This window comes from Triplophysa dalaica, chromosome 1, assembly GCF_015846415.1.
Source record: "Triplophysa dalaica isolate WHDGS20190420 chromosome 1, ASM1584641v1, whole genome shotgun sequence".
Lineage (NCBI taxonomy): Eukaryota > Metazoa > Chordata > Actinopteri > Cypriniformes > Nemacheilidae > Triplophysa > Triplophysa dalaica.
Genome location: NC_079542.1, coordinates 32665579 through 32687431, shown reverse-complemented (window position 1 = coordinate 32687431; position 21853 = coordinate 32665579). Strand labels below are relative to the sequence as shown.

General features: G+C 37.1%; 1 protein-coding gene across 1 annotated transcript in view; it reads right to left on the bottom strand.

Moving 5' to 3' along the window:
- Nucleotides 1-21853, bottom strand: part of efl1 (elongation factor like GTPase 1) — an 82991-nt gene that overhangs the window by 56791 nt on the left and 4347 nt on the right. The window contains 7 exon segments of the mRNA XM_056735320.1: nucleotides 2208-2343; nucleotides 4306-4472; nucleotides 4799-4953; nucleotides 14578-14677; nucleotides 16689-16811; nucleotides 18325-18461; nucleotides 20252-20331. Coding sequence (XP_056591298.1) covers nucleotides 2208-2343; nucleotides 4306-4472; nucleotides 4799-4953; nucleotides 14578-14677; nucleotides 16689-16811; nucleotides 18325-18461; nucleotides 20252-20331 — 898 coding nt within the window.

Genomic DNA, 21853 nt, shown 5'->3' with positions numbered 1-21853 from the left:
AAGTATATACTATATAACACAAATAAATAAGATTAACTATTAAAAAATCCCTAACAAAAGAGCAGAAATCGATCATTTTGCTTTCATTATTTAACTTTTTTTTTTACAAACAATTGCACTATTTTTCACAATTTTACTGTGTTTTTAATTATTTGTATTGCGCTATCAACGCCATATCAATGAAGTCTGAAAATTTACTTAACCAAGGCTAAATTTCGCGATTTGTCTGTTAAATGTATACCGTGAAATATAAATATGCAGCGCTAGCTGAGGTGTGTGAAGAAACATGGAGAAAGATAAATACAAGAACAGAATGTACTTATACAAATATTAGTTGCGATTTAACAATTTGTTGCGATGTAATATTAGTTAATATTATGATCTATTAATCGTAATATCTATTATTATAATTATTAGTTAGCTATTAGTCAAACTTTTTAGTCAAAAATATTGTCTAAATTCTCATACCGTAAAACAGAACTACTGGTGTGTATGTGAAATGGACCTAAACAGCACATCAACAGATCAGAAGAGTATTTTGTTGTGGGCCGTACGATCTTAAGTGATTTAGTTCTTCAATTTCTGTTTCTGTGCAGATAAAGAGAAGCTTCTGTATATCAGAGCACAAACAGAGAGGGAGATTGTTTGTTCCTGCCCACACTCTTCATTTCTTTTCATCTGTGCTGTATTTCATCCCCTCCTCAGTTTGGCTTTGGTTGTGTGACACGGCTGAAGTCGTGTTATGCCATGTTTTCAGACCGTGTCTGGTTTGAGTTTTGTCTTTGGGGGGGGTCTGGTTAGCCAAGCGGCGGGCCAAGTGCGGCTTTTAACCTGTCATGCGGTAAAAATACACATTTTTCATCCACATCTAAAGAGCTTCTCTTTCTGCTTTCGCATGTGAAATCCTCCACACTTTGTTTTACAACAAGAGGGCAATAGAGCAGAAATGTGGGGTAGCGTACAATCGACGTACCCTCGCTGACCGTGACTAAAAACAGTAAAACAACAATTTCCGTCCTGGCTCTTTGTTCCCTAACCCGACCCATCTCCAGGACTTCTGCTCATGCATTGACTCTTCACCTCTGACATATGAGTGCTCGCTAAGGACACATAAATCTGGTTCAGGCCGCATGGAAGCCTGACGCTCAAATTGAATTATGACATAATGCTCGCTAATGTCCACTCAGTGCTGTTATATTTATTGACATGTGCCTGTCAGGCTTGCATTAGATGAAAATGGTGATACATTAATGCACAGGTCCTTTAATAATTTAGCAAACCCTCATGAAATAAACAACAACTGCGTGGTCGGTCAATCTACAGTATTCATGATTTGTGATCCGAGCACTGTTATCTCCAGTCGATATTGAGAAAAACTGAAAATGTGAGCTGACATTTTAATATAATTATAAGATGCTTCTGTGTCAATAAAATCTGACACCGAACGTGAATAATTTGCGGCTGCTAATGAAAAGAACCGTCCTTTTTACAACTACAATATGTTCTAGCAAATCTGCTTGTAAAGTTAATTCTTGTAAAACGAGTCCTCTATTACCATAACAAAACATGAACTATCATATAAAAAAACACTTTAGCACCATTGGCACCGTCAGTCGACAAAACACATCTGCCATCTGCATGACCACTGTACTGCCTATACAGACTGCTGACACCAGATGTGGTTCTTATGTGCAAAGCAGCATTACTCTAAAACAATTTTGTAGAAATATATACAAACTTTTGCATATACGTATTCTACTTTATGCATACCAAAGTATATCAATACACTGATTAAGAATTAGGAGTCAAGATTCAAGAGTGATGCAATACATACGGGTGTATTATGCATTGAAGAGCTTCTGGACACCGGAAACAGAGAGAGAGACACACAGATCTCTGACGTTCAGAACGCTGGGAATTGTAAATGAAATGTAATTGGTGTTTCATCTACCCGAACACTGACTCAGATCTCAGGAAGCATGGTATTAATTGTTCACTGTTGGGAGTGAAGAAGACGATGAACACAATTGATATAACGCTGCTGTCTGACACTGCTGTTGAGGAATGTAACATGGACCGAGAAATATTCTGTGTCGCACAATGATTAGCGGGTAATCTATCATATATCATAATACCACATTCCCTTCATCTTTGACACTGGATCAGTAAAGGGTTGAAAAAGAATCAAAGGAAACAACAAGACGTACCGAGAACATTTCCTGAAGGAACTTCATCCAGTTCTTCCAGCTCACGACCCATCATTAGGTAAAGTTTGTCCACCGTACAGCAGGCCATGTGAGGAACAGCGGACAAAACATCTGATGCGGAACAATCTTCCGGCAGCTAAAGCAAAAAAGTGATTTACACTATAAGTATTATTAACCCAGCAAACACAGAATGTTCCCCTAAAGTCAGTTTCTGGTTCCCTTTTGGTTATTTTGGGGGGAAAATGTTTAAAGAACGATAGGGGAACGTTAGTTCAGAAGGATTTTTTAAGGTTTGTTTTCGTTTATATTTACGGAAATAAAACAATGGTTTTCTAATGTTAGGAGAACGTTCCGGGAACCAGAAACAAACCTTAAAGGGAACATCCGCCCAAAAGTGATAAAAGTATCCATAAAAATAATTTCCCCATAACACAAATTAAGTTAGTTTTGGAAGCTTTCTGACTCCTACATAGATTGCAACGGAACCGAATTTCAAAGTGCGGAAAGACATTGTAAAATAGTCCACACGAGTTCAGTATTAATTAAAGAGCACGTTCCCCCGATCCCATTTTTCAACCATAAGTAAGTGTGTAATGTTGCTGTTAGAGCATAAATAATACCTGCAAAATGATAAAGCTCAAAGTTCAGTGCCAAGTGAGATATTGTCTTTAACAGAATATGCTTTCAAGGACTAGAGAACGCGCTAAACTACTTTCACTTTCATCACAGTCCTACAGCTGGTAATAATAATTCAGCTACACACATTCTAAGATAACCAACAGTCAAATAACAACTTCCATGACTTTAACATCGGCTATTAAAACTGTTCTGTGTAATACACTGATATTGTGTGTTCATGCGCAGTCCTCTTAAACACTATGAAACGTCCTTTGAAGTCCTGCTTGCAAATGACTTTATCATCCAACTCGGCTCCAATTTAAAAAAGCAAAACTAACCCTCCTGTAATTAGTGTTAATTAATATAACTGGTCTGACGTCATTTCCCCTCGACATAGTAGGAAAAACATTTGCGATTCCGAACAAAGATTGACGTTTGCTCAAGCGCTAATAGACCTCCGTTACACTCGATCGATCTGCATGTTTTTAACTGATACAGTGAAGTTGACGCTATTGTTACTGTTTATTGCTAAAAGCAGAAGTTCATGAATACACGTGAGAGGGGCACCGACCAATCACAACAGCCTGAGAAGCGGAAGCCAATCAGCTTTACCAATCAGAGCGTTTCGAAAGGAAGGACTTTATATAGACCGGAAGGGAATTTAGTCGTTTTGTTAGAAGTGGGAGAGCGATGAAATAAATATGTGAAATATAAAGCGTATTTTGAAATTAAAAACATGAACATCCATTGTTAAACACCCCAAAAACATAATAAAAGTCTCACAAACAACAAAAGACAGGGTCCTTTAATATAATGCGATGAGGATACTTTTTGTGTGCAAACAAACAAAAATAATGACTATATTAAAAAACTTCCTGATTTGAGTGTTTCCAGCGGGCGTTTTCAACAGCCACACGGCACATGCGTGTTCCAATGACAGTGTGTCCGGTTTCAGCATAGCTCGATGCATGTGGTACCGACCCCGGATTCTGAGTTCTGACTTAGAGCCTGAAGCGTAGCTCTGTGATTACAAACCAGAGGAAGACGCTTTCAGTTTTTCTAAATGCCGTGACATCCGATTAAATAAAAAATATCATGTCATCTTCCTGTGATTCGCTGACTCTCCTGCTAAATTGAAATGTTCTTCAAGAGCGATGAAGGCTGAGCGTTATGCGGATGAGCCTCTGAGTCTTCATTGAGTCTTTTAATAGTTTGGAGGTAATGATGTAATAATTAGCTCCAGACAGCTTCAAACACGAGGAAATTAATTGGAAATGAACCCGAACACAGCAGTTCATTTTCCGGAGCTCGAGTTCATCGAGGTTAAGGATTATTAATTGTGCGATTATTTCGTTATGAATTGCATTAATTCTTGGATAATGATTTGTGAGCTTGTGTCACCGCTGTGATGGTGTATTAAGCCACAAAGCGTGAGATGATGAAAACGTCTGCAGTTGTGAAGACAGAGGCATCCGCTCACCGTTCTGAGAGCCAGCGACGGGTCGTATTTGGGTCCGAGCACGAACACCTTTTGACCTTTTCTGATGACTCCGCTGTAAACCCGCGCGAAGGCCACGAAATGTTCTCTGCTCTCATCTTCGACTGCGGCTTTAACAGAAAGAGTCTCCGTCTGTGCACACAAAGAATCTGCAGATAAAAGCATGAGTATTAATAGATAAATCATATATTTGCTTTCCTGTAGCTCAGTGATAAGAGCATGGTGTTAACAACGCAAGGTCGTGGGTTCGATCCCAGGGGATTGCACATACTTGGAAACAAATGTATAGGATAATGCAATGTAAGTCGCTTTGGATAAAACCGTCTGCCAAATGACACATCACATATCTTTTATTAATGCTATTATGATTATGGGATATTTGTATATGTTTGGCAGAAGCACACATTCACCTCAAACACATTCCATCTGCTCATTCACACATACAAACACACAAGTTAGCTGACTGCATGCTTGCCTGTGACACTGCTGTTGGCAGGGGCTGATGGGATTGAAGCCCTTCCCTTATCAGTTGACTTGGGGGCTTCTGCGTTCTGATTGGCCACTTGTCTCTCGGCGTGCCGCTGCCTGGCTAGTTCCCTTCTCTGGCCGATCTCTTCATGAGTCAAAGGCCTGCGGGTACAAACAAATGCAACATTATAACCGCACAATTACACCAAACCAGGTGCACATTAACAACTTGCCATAAGAAATAATATTGGGGCAAAAATGTATTGTGCGGACTGCAGTACAATCTCATGTGATATTTTGATAACTGTCAGCCTTTACATTTTCACATTTTACAGCTTTTGGAGACGCTTGTATCCAAAGCAAGTTACAGTGCATTAAAAGTGATAGTTCACCCAAAAATGAAAATTCTGTCATCAGTTATTCACCCTTGTGTCATTTCAAACCTGTATGACTTTGTTTCTTCTGCAGAACACAAAAGAAGATATTTTGAAGGATGTTTTTGTACTGGACCCCGTAAGGGTTGTACTAGAATATTCAAATATTCGTTCGGTGGGTTGGAATCCGATTTAAAATTTTGAGATTCTATAATCATTTTTTTTCTCCGAACACGTGGCATCCCCGCGAAACCGTTCTCATTTGCGCTTTCATATGAATCGCCCATGAGTGAACGTCATAAATGTCATAAACGTCCCCTATACTATATTGTAATAGTTGCCTTATTACTAATTAAAACATTTCTGATTTGGGAGTGATTTGTTTGTTAGAAAAAATGAAGGCTACTTTTATTAAAAGTTTAAAAAGTATTCTTCTTAACAGACCTGTGTGTTTTGTATCACTAGTGCAGTGTCCGTTCTTAGAGCATACAAACCCCTTCGTGCTGGCGCTATTCTGTAGATTATTAAAAGTTTAAATAATTGTCAACGTGTCGCTACTTGTGTGTCCATATGGCAACAAGATGCGACACTTCACTCTCTTGGGTCCGCAGCTACACACACGCGGCCATGTGTGAAGTCGATTGGATGGTCGGTTCTCGACATAATAATAATGCAAACAGACACACATTCCTCCCTTGATAACTGAGAAGAATATGTTCAGCGCCCTCCTTTGGATGCTTCGAATATTTGGTGTTGATTACTACCGAAGCTTCGAAGCTCAAATAAACGGTATTCGATTCAGCCCTTGACCCCATTCACTTGCATTGGTTTTGTGTAAATTGGTGTCAGCACTGTTCGGTTATCAACTTTCTTCACAACATCTTATTTTGTGTTTTGCAGAAGAAAGAACGTTGTGCAGTTTTGAAATAATAAAAGTGTATGTAAATGATGACAGCATTTTCATTTTCGGGTTAACTATCACTTTAAGTGGCCTTACACTTGTTGAACCCATAATCTACCCATCAATGTACAGAGAACCTACATAAAATGCTCAAAAAATTAAAGGACCGAGTTTAAAGAAAATAAGATGCCCTCTCCGAAAGAAGAATAAAACAAAAAGCGTGCCAAAGCTTTTCTTCCAGTGCTTCCACTGCGCAAATAAACTCAAACAAAATGGCAAAAATGTACTTTAACACTCCTACACACACCAGGAGATACAACACAAGACTTGCACCAAATTTTCCTCCAAAGGGCTGTCACATAAATTTAAGACTCATTCCTAAGCGAAGTGAAGGCTCATTCAGAGGAGACGACAGAAGAACGCTGGTTATAGACTATAAACAAATCATAAAGAGGGTTGGGACAGCCTCCAACTTCGACTTCAAATGCTTTATAGCTAAACAAAGCTCCACAGCTGCAGTCGACCTGCACGGACGCTCTGATTGGCCCGTTAGCAGCAAAACGACTATAGAGATCATCATGGCCATCAACGTTGATTTTCTTACATCATACATAAACATTTGCCAAACAAGCTGTAACTACTAACCAACACTTTTGACTCAATATTGTCAGAAGCAACTGTAGCAGAATTCTCACAGTCCATTCACACCCGAGCATCATTTGAGGGGTCCCACCACCAAAAGCTCCAGTAATGAAGAAAAACAAGTCTATTTTTGACTGACCTCAGGCCAGGGCTAGTCTGAATTAGAAGTACATTTTCCTGAATCATACGGAGGCTGGAAGAGCCTTAACTAAACAGATTCTAAATATATCCACAACTTCAGAGCTGCTTCAAAACGCAGATCAAGTCCTGTTGAAAACACACTTCTGGGAGGCATAAAAACAGGATACAGTACAGAGACAAACCCTAAGTCCTCTTTCTATTTTAGTAATAACCAATAAATTAATTCATTTAATGTACTTTTCTCTTTCCCTCCATTTGGGCTTTAAACATGTCACAGGCCTTAAGTGTTTCATTTCAGACCAGCTCAGAATCGCTATGTTTCTCCTTTCACAAGTCTGAATGTGTCGCTTATTGACGACAATGGAAACAGCGTGAAGCTCTTTGGCAAGCTTGACCACTGTTACAATGAAGAAAAAGGTTTTGAAACTTTTGCCAAACCACAAGAGGGGTTGTTTTCAATACTCCGAATAGGAAACCTGTATGCAAATCTCTTTGTAAATTATATTTTGTCCGGTTTTCAACACGCAAGGTGGCAAACTGCAGATGCCATAACATCATTTTATTGTTACAATTTGTTGCATTATAAACATTTAAAGAGTAACTATTATAATGTCCTTTAAATTAAATTTCTCACGCAGTGTGTAATGTTGTTGTGTGTGAATTTTTAGCAGTCTGCCAAGTTGTAAAGTTGAAAGTGAATGAATGGAAAAGAAGAATCATGAGTCATCTGTTGTTCGAATTTCAGTAACGTTTCAGATTTGCGTCACTCCATGTATTACCTGCGTACATTCCATTTCCAATCACAGCAGACTAGAGATCATTGTAGGCTGACAGAAAGGAAGGGATTGGTCAGATGTACATACGTACATAAACGGGTTGTTGGACACTCCATAAACCAAAGTAGGACCTTAAAAATGAAAAAATATATACTCTTTAAAATGAGTATAGAAATGAAATGTTAATGTAAATAAAATCTTTTCGTTAACAGTGAACAAAAATCTGTATTGCAGTAATTTTTCTTAGTCCCTTATTGGACAATTCTCCAGGAAAAGCCTGCAGGACGCTCACACGTCAGTATAGAGAGCAGGAGAAGGAGCATTCACAGACGTCACTTTCACTTGTAAGTAGGAGAGAGAGAGCATTCCTGAAGTTCAGATGTTTGTTTGTTTAACGGTGCATATAACGATGAATTTTGAGATCGTTTGAAACTGATATATGGAGCCGTCCCACCGATAGAAGATGAAGGACATGAACCGAATGCGGAAACTGATGACTATAGTTTGTTGACAATGTGCTTTAGTTCACCCTCCCCCTCCACCCCACACATGCCATATGATTTCGGAAGTAATCGTAAAGCACTATCTATCTTTTATAAATGTGATCAAACTAAATTCTCTTCAAAGATACGATGTATGTAATACTATTCAATAGGTGCTCAAGATTAATATGGGATTGTCAGAAACCCTGTCTGTTTGGGCCGCATTAAACAAAGTACGTAAAGTAACCTGCAATTTTACATTTTAAACAGAGATGGCGATAGAGAGGGAAATGTTATGTATTGAATCTTTAAAGGTAGAGTATGTAAGAATTTTGCAGTAAAATATCCAATAACCACTAGGCCAATGTTATATATATTTTTCAGCTGAGTACTTACAATATCTCATATGTTTCCAACTGCTTTAAAATCACAAGAAAATCTCCTTTCTAAAGAGTGGACCTGGGCCGTTTAGTCGCCTGTCCATGGCATCATATCCTCGTTACCCTTTGTTACCACCTTTAGTGATGAAGCAACCGGGTGACACCGTCGTAGACAGATGCGGAAGTAGTTTGTACTGTCGGTCCTTCTAGCATTATTGCAAAATGATGTGTGTACAGTCAAGATAACCTTTACTGTAACATCTATGACTAAAAATTTAGTTTTAAACCTTACATTACTCGGGTCCGATTCTATTCGGGTCTAATGATTTCTCGTTCCCGTCTAATTGATGTATCACAGGTACCATCAGCGGTGGAGTTGAAGACAACATATCCCATCATTCCACGCTTCTACAGTGTCATCAAGCTACGCGATTGTTGTTGTTTTGATCGTGCGTCCTCTAGCAGCGATATCTACAAACTGTATCTTTAATAAAAATGTTTAAAAAAAAAATCATTTTGTATGTTGCTTGAGATAAATCGTAAATTTATTTAAATAATAAATAATTTATTACAATTATTTATTTTCAGCTTAATTCGAAGAATGAGTAACAAAATTATAGTATTTTTATATATTATATTATACTCCACAAAACATAACTTCTTTAAAGTCAGCATGAAATTGAAAAAATGAAGTTGTGGTGGCGTTTTGTTTTTCCGAATTGCTTTGTATATCTGGAAATGAAAAAAACGTAGGTATTGGATCATTGAAAGTTGGAAGCCTGGCCATTGGACAATCAGTATAGTCCCAATTCTCGAGACATATGTCAAGTACTGATGTTGCTACTTTAAAATGTGAGGGTGTTTATTGATTGACGCTTATGAAGGCACATTCATTTTGATTTTAAATCAATATAATCAACACCAAAATATCCCATAAAAAAACAAAAGCCTGTTTTAAGTCATGGTGACTCTAAATTGTGTAGTCTTGACCCTCTTCTAACAATTACACTCCAGAAATAAACTATACATAATAAATAGAAAAGAATAGTGCCACGTTTTGGGCACTGAACAGCCAAACCAATTTTCTGCCTACCAACTGCCTTATGCCATTAATGAAAGGCCCCGGCACCAGCAGCCAATCAGGAGAGAAGTCATGTTAGCGCTGCATGCAGGGCATGTGTAAGAGCGGCTGACAACACTCCCACACGTCAAATCACATACATGCACACACAAACGCTGACCCAAATTGATCATCGTTATGGCAACCCCAATGGTGGAGGAATGTGGTTGTGTTCACAGGTTCCTTCAAGCTGTTCGTGTAATTGGTAAAAAACATATGAGTGCAAAATATCAGACTTAATCCTCTTATGTGGAATACATAATTGGAATTCTGTTCAATAAACCATTTTCAGACATTTAAATCTGTCCAACAGGTTTACCGGCCGAGGTTTTAACGTTCAATAGATGCTTCATGACTACAAAACTCTCATTAATTAAAAGCACATCTTGTTCCTCCATCCAAACTGTACACACTGACAGGCTTTTAGAAAACAGACTCCTCCTGGCTCACAATATGCGGCCTCGCTTAAGAACGAGTAACAAAACTCACAAAATGATGCTCAGCACTAGAACAAACGAATGAATAATGATGAAACTGTTTTTTTTTCTCAAGATCTCCGTCAAGCAGAGGTTACCAAGGTTTGTTTTAGTATTTCGGTTGTGATATGTAAAGGTTGGAAATGTTGGTCGAAGGTGGGCAGTCATCACAACAGTACACTCATCCCTGGTCTAAACCTTTTTCCTCAAGTATCCTGATCCTTACAAGGGTCAAAGGTCATCTGATGTGGGATTGTCTGCATGCATCTTGCACACATCACTACGCGCGTATCGGCGATCAGATATGAAATGTAAGGCAGCTTTCTTTCACGTTTTCTTTCAAGAAGCTGAAAGCATTGCTCGCATGATGTCATCATTCAGACCCCGCCCCCAACTTCGATTAAAGTGTCTCAGGAGATAAAACTCTCTGTGGACTTGAATAAATTGAACCTCCTCATTATAAAAACTAATGAGTTGAATGTGTCTACTACCAGTCTTTAATAATAAACATGCATGTAGATCCAACACACTGCAAATCTTTCTTTTTCCTCCGTAAACCAAACAAATCTTCCCGTCTACGCACAACTTGATAATGCATTCATGCTTCGTGCATAATTTGACACAATAACAGCTTGTAATTGGAAACGACGCACAACAAATCTTCTGTTCGCAAGTGACATTTGCTGCTAGCGAAGGACATCATTCGGGAATGAAAAATCTTGACTGTAAATATAAACAGTAAAGTACTTGAACAGATCAGACAGCGTATGCAATAATTCAAGTTCATGCTGGGATAAAGGTTAAACATCAAATTATATAAACGAAAAGGTAAAAAAATACAATAAGAAAATAGTTCAACGTCTATGTTTAATGTAACTCAATCCAGTGACATGTGAGGAAACACCCGCACCCGCGTGTGTGGGGGACTCAGGAGTCGAGACAGAAAGGGATCATCTCAGGTCATGAAGAACTTCATGCCTGGATACCCTGATGGTTACTGCTTAAAAACACAAGAGCGAGAGGAAATAGTTCAACAGAGAAAATGAACCTCAAACAGTCAAAACACCCACTGGGGCAATAAAATCCCAATTCGCACATCATCTCTTCAGCTTGCAGAACCTTCCTCACACCCTTGCCAGGGTGGATTAGCGGGAAGCTGGCGGTCAGGGCCCAAGCACGATGCCATTTTAACCACAACATTCTTGATTGAGTTAGACTGAAGTAAATTACTCTTTTTCCATTCCTAATCGAGTCGCAATCGTCTCTCGATGACTCTTACATCTGTACCTTACATCCCTCAGCTAACACTAAACTGAAGCCCGTGAGGCCAACGAAACACGTCTGTGAGCATTTACACGAGTTCCACATCCCCCAATCAAAACAATCATTAAAGCCAAAAGTGCCGCCAAGCATCAGCCTGCTTCGCCCTGCCATCTGCTTTTAATGATCCGGCCGTCTCTTCATACGATAAGGTTCAGACAGTTCGTGTTGACATCAGCGTCCTGTCCAGTGTCACGACTACCTGTCGACATCAGTGAGCGTGAGGTCAGAGAACAAAGAGAGTGCTTGTGTGATGAAAGGATCTGTTCTGGACAAACGCCCTAAAAAATCACTCCGGGAGACAGGGAGGACAGTATATACTACTCAGAGTTATAGTCTTCTTTTATTAATATTTTAAATGAGCTTTTAATTTGATATTATTAGTTTTCATGATAAAATGTGTCTATTTATGTGTGACTACTATGTTTTTGTCATATATGTTTTTACTTATTTATTTTTTATTGCTATGTGGGTTTGTTTCATTTTTTTTCATTTACATGTTATTTATTACATTTATTTGAGTTTATTGCTTAGCCGGCATTTCTTATTTTTGTCTTGTGTTATTTGATTTCAATTTGAACTTATATGTATTCATAGTTTTAGTTTTAAGTGTGACAGAACAAACGTGAAAAATCTGATCCGATCTCACCATAAGATCATTTCATTTAGTATTACCTTTTGCATAGCAAGAAACATTTATTTTTGATGATGATGATCATGGTTTGGTTAGTTTTGGTGAAATGTGCAAATTATTTAATGTAGTGACTCTAAACATAAGATTTTTTTTCCAATTTAAAGCACATATTTCTAGCAAAAGCATTATATTGTGATTGTATATTGATACCACAATGTGAGATTTTGGTGCCACCGCCCACCCCTGCTACAGACTGTCACCTCAAAGGTGAGAACAAAGGCAATAAAACACAACACAAGCACGAGAACAAAAGAGCTGAAGAGCGGACAGACATGGCATGTAAGTGTAAAACTGCATGGGTGGGAGGAAATTTTGAGAAGAGACAGACGAAAACAAAGATCCACTCGAGTGAATTATTCACAACGCTGCTTAATTTCATTCTGTAGCTCCATTGAACCAATCCAATGAACGGAAAATTTCTGATCCGGGGTCAGTCTTGAATGGGCCGCCCGCCACGGCTGCCGTCTGTAAGCTCGCCTGACACACTGACTTCGGAACAAAGAGTCTGGACGACTCGTGTCCTCAAATACAAGGTCAGGCGATGCGTCTTCCGAGGCTTCGGCTTACTGAGAGCACCATCTAGTGTCGGCTCTCAGTCCTGCGACAAGCACAGATCTATGGGCACAAGATCACCTGGCTGATGATAAAAACTGAAAAACATTTAGTTTTGTTGAGCTCAGGCACACGGGACACCGACAGGAACATGATCTAAGTGAGGAACATTACCATAGGGGGGTCAATTTTCACAGTCCGGAAACCAAGAAACACACAGGGGCACGCACAAAGCAGGCGGTGTGCCGCATCGATCAAGCACTACATCACTGTTTGGACAAGGTCCATTAAGTTTGTAAAACCCAGGGGCTATTGCAAACCTACTCACAAACAAGCACATATACACACACAGATCTATTATTCAGGGTCCTAGAGCTCTCGCGCTAGAAACATGAAAGGAATGTGTACAGTTTTCCTACAATTCTGTAGAATCAATTCAATAAGAATCAAAGAAGATTATACTGTGTAGAGCAGGGTTATTGTGTAACTAAAACTCAATCTGTTTAAACATTTCTGCTCATAGAAATCAAATCAAGGCGTAAATTTGATCTGAAAAATGTAAACGAAATTACATAAGAAATCTTGCCTTAGCAACACACGGAAATCAATTGAGGCTGTAAAAATATTAACTGGAAATAAATAAAAAGTCAAATGAAACTAAAATTGAAAAACATACATTGATCAGGCATATGATCAGCCAAGGACAAGAAAGAAGGAAGACCACGCAACAAGCAACACGAGCTTGGACACTGACACCTAGTGGTCATTGCCAGACGACGCGGACAACAACATAGAAGTATAAATGAAAACCGACACGTAGGCGTAGAGGTTATTTAAATGTATGCATTCAGTAGAGACGCGTTTATTTTACACAATGACTAGTTCGGCCATTTGAATTCAAGCTTTAAATTGCGGAATGGCCTATTTTAGTCTCTGTATACAGATAATGTATACTATAATGTACAGACGACTCAACTTCCAGATTCGGGATATTCTGTATAAATTACAAAACATTGTTCAGGTCCCCACTTTATTAAAAATGACAGAAACAAGAAGATAACAACCAAAATTATGTTCTGAATGTGCATTTCTAACAAGCATGTGCATGACATGGAGAGCGTAGAAAGGATCCTGTTTGTCGGCTGTATGATGACTACTCGCGCATCCCCAAACCCCCAATCCCGTAACGAAGGAAAATAAATTGAATCTATGCATCTATGAATCTATTTATGCGGGTGATCCCAGCGAGGTTAAAAAATACGGAAATTCGTATTTATACGGAAAAATCACATCCCTGATTAGTTATTTAAATTATTATTATTTTTTATAAAAAATTAAGAAACAGTTAAATGACAAAAGCACACTAAACAACACAACTGCTTTAAAGTGATTTTAAAATGATTTTTTATTCCAACAATTTTTTTTATTGTTCTACTGCGGTAGTTTTTATTTTGATTACATTCCGATTCATTTTATAGGAATTTTTATATATTATAAATAATTTAAAACGACAAATATAGGGAACTGATATCCTGATAGATTTTCTGAAAATTCCCTTTTATTTGCCACCCGGGAGTTTTGTCTCGTAAATTTCAAAGGATCAAGAGCATTATTATAGAAAGAGGTACGTCTCAAGTGCACTTCTATGTGCTATATGTCCTGTGTGTATTGTGGAAAATTGTAAGATGTGTGCACTTTTGTAAAAGTTGACAAATGTACTTGTGCAAAGTGTTAATGACAGAATCTGTTTATGTTCCCCATTGATTCCAAACTGAATTTAACTTCAATATGGCTTGTTATAATGCAGCACCACATTTAAAAGTGACACTATCAGACTTATTTAAGTCTGAAAACTCTCCAGATGTCATCATGGCAAACCGACCGAGGCTTAAATACATACAGTGAGAAACACTCATACGGTTCAATACCTCTGTTTGTTCTGTGGAAGAGCTTTGGGGTCCACAGCAAACATCTTCGACACAAAGACGATTACCGGCGCCATCCCATCAGCCGAACAATCCAGAAATGCTAGCGGGAACAAACACAAATACAGATTAAACTCTCATTAAATTACTGTAACACAGATTTTATACTTTCATTGCAGAGTTCTGCCTTTAAACACATAACAGACGGGACACGGTGTGCAGGTTCCTATGAATATAAAACTAAACTAAAGTTCAAACATTTGAAATGTCTATTAGAAAATGTAGGGCTGAGCAGCGCTTTTCTGTTAAAGGCAGGAGTTCAACCACAGCCCGAGGGCCCGTTGTATTAAAAGCTTCCCGTTTTGACACAAACTCTTATCAGAAATGTGTACCAAGACTTCTGAAAGCTGGAGAAACAAAACAGCCTCAAGCAAGTCTCAGCAGATACGACAAACAAAAGTTGTTGGCGGATCGTGTTTATAAAAAAACCATTATGGGTGTGTAGGGTGTTTGAGTTGACTACATGACCAGTGAGGGATATCAAATGTTCTTGACCTGGAAAAACATTCAAAGCGTTCATAAATAAAGCGGTGACATTTCGTTTTTTATTTAAACTATCCCTTAAAATTTTTCATTTAATCAGCATTTCTAAATGTATTGTGGTCATTCCAGTCCAGTGTCTGCTGAATTTCAACAAAATCAAACCTCAGGAGTGACATGAAGTCATCCAACAGTAATGTGAAAGACTATTTTGAATTATAGAATTTTGACTTTTGTATTGCTTAATATGTGAATATGAACTCGCTTTCTTCACAGTATTTGAGGTCTGAAAAAATAATGAGCATCATTTCTGTCATTTTCACCTGTTTCTCACGTTTTACTGTTCTGCAATAAACAATATTTTTATTGTAAATTTGGGAGAACTATTGTTAGTACTTCACAGAATGAAACAAAAATAATAATTTTACCTAAACACATACCTACTGATAAAATAAATGATATATTATAAAGTTATCCCATATGGAAATCAACATTTTAGGTTTCAAAAAGTACATCCATCTATAATATATGTAATCACAGTAAACCCAGTTGGTTTAAAAAATGTGTTCTGAAACAGACATACTGTCACAAATACTGTCACAAGACACATCATTTGAAGATTTTAGATGTCATATTTAACCACACTGTATTCAACAATATTCAAAGGCCGCCCTCCAGCTTTCAAAAACTCGAAATTTCTACACAATAAAATATTTCAGAGCTTGATATTAACTGGTCAAGTGTTTATTCATTATAAAAATGGACAAATAATAAGAAATATCCATAAAAGTTTGCAATAAGGTGCTATTTGTTAACTATTAGTTAATGCATTAGCTAAAATGAACTAACAATGAACAATACTTAATGGCTTTATACAGCATTTATTAATAGGAATTCATGTTAATTTCAGCATGTACTAATACATTATTAAAAACAAACATTGTCAATGTTAAAATTTGTTAATTTATCATGAACTAACATGAACAACTGTGTTGACTGGAACTAACATTGACAAGGATGAATAAATGCTGAAAAACGAAACTGTTAATTGTTCATCTAATGTTTGCAGATGTATTTGATAATGTTTACTAAAAGCACCTTATTGTGAAGTGTTACCGAAATATCTTGTTTTTTAGTTGCTTTAAAATATAATTGATTTGCTAATTTTGCCTGTTTTAGCCACTGCTTTAGAGGACAAAAACTCATTCACTTCAATTAAAAATTTTCCTAAATTTTTCCACAGAAGAAGAGAAGTCATCATGAGTTGGAACTTTAAAGGAACTTTTACTTTCTTCAGAACTGTTCAAATGTAATATCCTACAGTAGCAGGTGGCATAAAGATGTCTTGGGAAATTATAAACAATAAAAGGACTCTGCCATACAAGTAATAAAGTACAGACAGTGAACACACACACGCACGTGATTCCTGGGAGCAGAAGATGAGAAGAAGATCTGCAGGTAAGTAAAGAGCACATACGAGTGACAATGAAGTCACAGATGGAGTCTGGAGTCGGTGGGAAACATGTGAATGACTTCATCTGCTAACAGGTTCCCTTGTGTTTACATGCGCTCACCTTTTTTTAGCTCCTGCGTTTTCTCATGCAGAGAATCGAAGCTGCGCACTCCTACGCACATCAGCTTCTCCGCTCTCTCAGACGACATCTCGGCCGGGCTGGGCAGCTTTTCACACACCATCGCTGAGTCACACGGTTAAAGAAAACACAGCTGGCAATTTCCATGAATCGAAAGTCCTAGTCCTTCTTATTTCTTTACAAGCGGTCAGTGAACGAAAGTGCTTAAAGGAGTAGTTCACCTTCAAAATGAAAATTCTGTAACGATTTACACACACGCATGTCATTTCAAACCTGTATGAATGTGTTTCTTCTGCAGAACACAAAAGAGATATTTTGAAAAATGTTTACGTGTAAATGTAACAGCCCAGTCCCCCATTCACTTCTATTGTAACCAATGCAAATGAACGGGGGGCTGTAAACAACAAAACTTCAAAATATCGGCAAACCCAGAATACCAGATTATATAGACTCATTTTCATTATATATTATAAAGAAATTTATATTACATCGTAAATATGCTGTTTTAATTCATATTCATTTTATGTGAGGTCTTCAATTTTTGTGAAAATCAGTACAAGGGTTTCAAACGTAACCTCGGAAGCAATAAACCGTTTTTGGCAATAACCATGATTTAAAATGTTCAACGAAAAATCACGATTAATCGTATCCAGATAAAAAGTTTGTGTTTAAAATAATATCTCTGTGCACTGTGAATATATTTTTTTTACTTATAAACATACAAACATGTCGATATATAAAGAAAATCTAAAATACAAAAATGAATACGTGTTAATATCAATTTTTTATTATATATAAATATATACATGTATGAGAACGTGTTAATAAATAAAAAATGAATATGCAGCGTGCACAGACATATATTATATAAACATAACACTTTTATTCTGGATGTGATTAATCGCGATTCATTGTTGAACAGCCCTAAACATGATATTAATAGCTTGATAAATATTGATTTGTGTCAATACTTAACATGATAATACTGGAAATAATCCAAAGTCTAAATAAACTAAATCAAATATGAATTTGACATGTTACGTAAATGTTCAATTATCTCATTTCAATATATATCTATTCATGTCAAGCACATTCAATTCACAAACAAGCGACACCTGCATGGCAGGCCACAACTGCACATTTGTGAAGTATTTCGAGAACCGTTCGATTACATGTTAAAGGGAGTGAGTGACATTTTACCAAAACGGTTAATTGTAAAGAGGCGTCACCGCGAGCACCTGCCGTCTCAGTAATTGTGCTGCACGTCAATCATATTGCCGAGGAAGGAGCTTCTAATAGCCATGGGCTCTGTGTTTCCTCCCTATACAGCTGGTGAGATCACGGCGGGACGGGTGACGGCTGAGGAGGTGGACAACGCCACTCAACCCATCTCAATAACACTGTCACTGGAGCTCTTGTGTAATTAACATTCACAACACTACACAGAGGCCGGGAAAGACAGCCGACATACTGAAGATGGCATTGTTCCTGCCTTGGTTTCCCAATCTAGTTACATGTGACCTCTTCAAGCTTTAGAGGCCAAGCGCGTTTGACGCATATGACACAAGTATATGAAGTGATATGAATGAGGTCTTGATGTTTGTGTGGTGAAGGATACAGAGAACCGCCTGAGACACCGGCAGCCACTGGCTACAAATGGCACACAGCAGCACTTTGGGGTCCGAGTGTCTTAGGTCACGAGGCATGACCTTTAACCCCAGAGAGGTCACCATCTTCTCCACTTTTTCTTTGTCCCTAGAGGTGTCAGAGAACAGGCATTACTCGTTCAAAGGTGAAGTGGGTCATTTATGGACCGTTAACAGCATTGCCATCTATTATAAGCGACCTTGCGGGTCAGATAAAAGTTTGACTGTTTGTTTGACTGACAGCCGGGATGTTTTCAGTGTCTGTAATGGTACAGAAACAACACACTTCACCAACCAACTTTTGACCTGTTTTTGTTTTGATCATATTTATGTTTTACAAATGACAAAATTAGACCATTTGGAAAGACGATGTTCAATTTTAAGTAGATCTTTTAAAAGAAGTCTCTTTAAAATATATTACATCAACAATTTGTGACTTTTTTTAAATCAAGCAACAACATAGATCTCCTGCTACTGTTTACATGGGTGACACTCACGAAATCTTGGTTTCAAGATGTCAAATGTGATTTACTTAAAAACAGTCGCTTTAACACATTTCCTTTTGTTTTGATTTTTACAAAAAAGGCCTTAAAAATTCTCAGTACCTTAACCAAAACTGTCAATCCCAAAAGTGTAGCCATGATTTTTGAAGTTTTGAAGGTTTTATTAATCATAGATAATAAGAGATACACATATTTTAATAGAAAATTAAACATGTTTAACTAGAGAAATATGAATTAATCTGTTAATCTGTTGGCCATTTGAAAGGTACTGGTAGATGTGTTTATAATATATAACATAAAATCAAACTTAAATATATTTGCGTTTCTAAACAGTCTTTTCAAAATGATAAGGAGCATATGAATATGAGTCATTGACATTCTTCATTTACAGTATTTCTATATTTCTATTATACATGAATATTCTTTTTTGCCATTCGACAACATCTAGAAGAACATCAAATTGTTTTTTGAGAATGTTTTTGTAAATTACAATATATAAAGGATATTTATACTACCGAAATATGTTTTCTGATTAAAATCTTTACTGCCATGATGTTTCACTCGTTTTGTGAGAATGACCCACATACAGTATAAATACACAGACGCTGCATTGAATATTTTGGCATTGATGCGATGGGTCAAGCGTGCTGCCATATTGGGTAGTGCAGGACTGCCCTAAATACCATTTTGTCGTAAACACTGATTCAGAAGCAGTTTTAAATACGGGAGATACCCATAAATAAGTCTTAAAGATTTATGTTTAACATTTCAATTAAGTTCTAAATGTTTTATTTTGTTCCATCGTTTCTGTAGTGTTAACAGGCAGAACTAGGAAACGCTATAGACCGGCGTTGTGTATGTCTTGCCAAATGGTCAAATAAACAGTTTAAGTGAAATAAAGAGCTGTTGTTTTTTCGGATAAACATCACAACACCGTCTATATTTTTCCAAAGGTTTACGATATACAGCTTACGGTAAAGTACATCAACGTTTTCCCTCCAGTTACTTAGAGTGTCACTGTTGTAAGTACTCAAGTATATTTCAGTCAATATATTTTCAGTCATATTTCAGTATTTCAGTTTTATCAATTTATCGTGCATAATTAATTATCCAGGTCAGGTGATGTTGGCCCAAGATTCAGACGTCCAATGCTGCATCTATTTACACTAAGACTGTACTGAACATAAAAGACCATGTAGATCCTGATGTTTAGAATATTTGGTAACCAAACATATTCCTGTCAAATCAATATATCACTTCATCTGTCATTGTTAAGGCAAAACATGTCAATATTTTGTATTTAATTATTTATAAATCGTATGGTGTTGACACAATCTGAGTAACACATGCGGTCAAACAGAAAACACGTGTACAAACAGCTCATAATGTAAGTTACCTTCTAGTGACCACAGCATCATAAAGACTCCAGATATTATCCAGTACGAGCTGGACAAACAGGGGCTTCTTTCCTTTAGACTGAAAAAGAAAGACAGTGAGCTTGTAAGTTTCCTAAATCATTTTCCTAAATCACAACTAATAAGCTCTCCCTATTTTCATTAAAAACTACTCAGTAACTTTAAATCAAAGTCACTGAGTGCAGCTGTGACAAGTCAGAGGGGATCTGGCCCTCCCGACTGAGACCGAGGTTTTTTTCTCCCTCTATCTATCATAGGAGTTTGGGTTCCTTGCTACAGGGATGTGTTGGCTTGCTCACCGTGAGACTGCATTTATTAGATATTATTTATTATAATTAATCGGATCCATAATAAAAGTTTGGGTTTACATAATGTACTGTATGTCTGTTTACTGTGCATATATATTTTTTTAACATACACATTTATTTAAAAAAAAAATTAAATATTAATATGAATGAACATTCACTTATAATTTAAATTATTGATAAATAAATAAAACATTTCTAAATATATACATGTTTGAATACATTTATGTGTTTATAAACACAAAATGAATATGCACAGAACACAGGCATTCTTTTATTAAGCAAAGACTTTTATTCTGGATGCGATTACTCGAGATAAATTGTTTGACAGCCCTATTTAATATTTATAAGAATCATCTTCTTGCTTGTTTCTTGTTCTAACAACAAAGCACACTGTCAAAAGCGCTATATAAATAAACTTGAATATGTTACAACAGAGACCGTGAACAAACGCAAACTAAGCCATGTCATGTACTCTTCATATTCGATAGGTCCCTTTTAAAACTCATCATCTACCGTATCTCTGTTTATCTGAAAACACAATGAAAAAAACACTAATGTGACTGAACGGGGTCAAACTTGCTCAAGTCGAGTAACTCACTGAAATTAGTTTTAAGGCTTAAACTCGAATGCGACTGTTGTCTGAAAATCAATGAAGCCGTCTGGAGGTCACGTCGCCCGCGAGTCGTACTTCTGTGAATGAGATCTGTCTGCTGGAGCGGAATGATGGGTGTGATGGGTGTGATGGATTGCTCTGGGATGATAATACCATGTCCTCTGAACGCCATACGGCCGACGGGACGATTTATCTGGTAGATGCAGATCAAGGGAGATATCTTTAAATTACTTATTATTCAGTTTCGTCTTTCTGCGTATTGTAAACATCTGATGGCTTTTATCATGGAGTGACTGGTTTTGGTCACATGGTTAGGCCTGCGGTAGATAAAATGTCAAACTGTTTAGGTTTATGAGAATAAAGACAAATTGTGCGAATTTATGTCAACTTAACAAAAGACTTCAATTCTGTATTTCTTGTTAACAGTGTTTTTAAATATGATTTTAGTATATTATTTTACAGCAACAGCGCTTCAGTTTTTTTTCAGAAAATAATTAAGTATTACGTATTTTTTACAAACCAAATAATCTATACTTATTACCAGATAATTAGAGATAAATTTTTAATTACAAATTAAAAGCATACTTATATATCAGTATTCCAGTCACTCTCTGTATGAATTTCATTTTAATTTAATCAACAATCCCAGACAAACAAATAAG